Below are 1,130 nucleotides of genomic sequence, written 5' to 3'. Positions count from 1 at the left end.
AACTTTAAAACCTGCACTCCTTGAGGGGCAGCTCCAGTGACTCCCGTCAGGCCAGCGCTGACGGCAACATGACAAATGCTAACACGGACCTGGCCTGCTGTCTGCAGCACGTAGATTTCCTCCCAGCAGGTAAAGCAAAGCGGGGTGAAGGCAGTGAGCGTTACTACATCTTTCCACACCAGGATACCTACGCTTGTTTTTCGGGCTGTTCTCAAAAAGCAGAAAGTTCTTTCATGTTTCTTTTCTGCCATCAATACATTTGAAGTTGTCTTGTAAACTCTGTTTTCCTGGACTAGATCCAAACTTCGCTGTAGTGGTCAGCAGGTGTTTACGGATGGCTTTTCGGGAGAGCAGTGTGTGAAGCCAAAACAGACCCAGAAGCCACATAATCATCCTGAGATGTCTGAAGCTCTGAAAATAAAGGTAGGTTGTTTCTTAGACAAACACCTGCGCCCGGCCTTTTTGAAAAACAGATGTCTTTGTTCGTAAGGATTCCTCTCCGGAATGAAAATACCGAATTTTATCACCGTGGCATGCTAAAATAATAACATGAGGAGAAAATAATCGTGGGGATTCTCAGATTTATGTGACGCTAGAGGCATTTGGGTATCGGGCAGTAGCTGCGCTATTTCGGGTACAGATTGCAATCGCTACTCACCGTTTTGGTGTCCTCCGCGTACCGTTTTGACACGTTCTGGGTACAGCTGGTATATGCGCATCAGCCTGTGGGACCTCACTGAACTGAATTTGCTGTGTAAAACGGTGTCTGTAATAGAGCGAGAGAGACTGAGTAACAGCTGGTGACTCTTTAACTCGAGTGCACGTGAGGTTAATCCCGGTGTGCTTTGGTTCGTCTGCAAAAAAACCAGCATTTGCCTGTGCTGAGGTGGTTTCGGAGGAAAGTTTCGATTAATAAACAGGACGTGTTAGTGCAACGATGTTCAATGCTGCTGTTTAGACTCTTCTCCTTACTACATTTTGGACTTAATGGCAGAGTCAGAGCGTGAGGAGCAATGGCAGAAAGCAGTGTCAAGATGCTCCCAGCCAAAAGAAGCGAACAAATGGAGCCAACTGTCAACCACTTAAGCCAAACCATACCTTGGTAAGAAACACGCAGTGGCTGTCTCATC

At 46.7% G+C, this 1,130-nt stretch overlaps 1 protein-coding gene across 1 annotated transcript in view; it reads left to right on the top strand.

Annotated features, from left to right (window-relative positions):
- The window catches only part of DCP2 (decapping mRNA 2), a gene marked incomplete at its 5' end in the record, with an annotated part of 6,579 nt that overhangs the window by 2,953 nt on the left and 2,496 nt on the right, over positions 1 to 1,130 (top strand). Inside the window, 2 exons of the mRNA XM_010160795.1 lie at positions 297 to 423; positions 995 to 1,102. Coding sequence (XP_010159097.1) covers positions 297 to 423; positions 995 to 1,102 — 235 coding nt within the window. The remainder of the gene's footprint in view (positions 1 to 296; positions 424 to 994; positions 1,103 to 1,130) is intronic.

Source organism: Eurypyga helias, unplaced genomic scaffold (assembly GCF_000690775.1).
Source record: "Eurypyga helias isolate BGI_N326 unplaced genomic scaffold, ASM69077v1 scaffold26030, whole genome shotgun sequence".
Taxonomy (NCBI): Eukaryota; Metazoa; Chordata; class Aves; order Eurypygiformes; family Eurypygidae; genus Eurypyga; species Eurypyga helias.
Note: the sequence above shows the minus strand (reverse complement) of the source record. Positions and strands in the feature narration are given on the sequence as shown.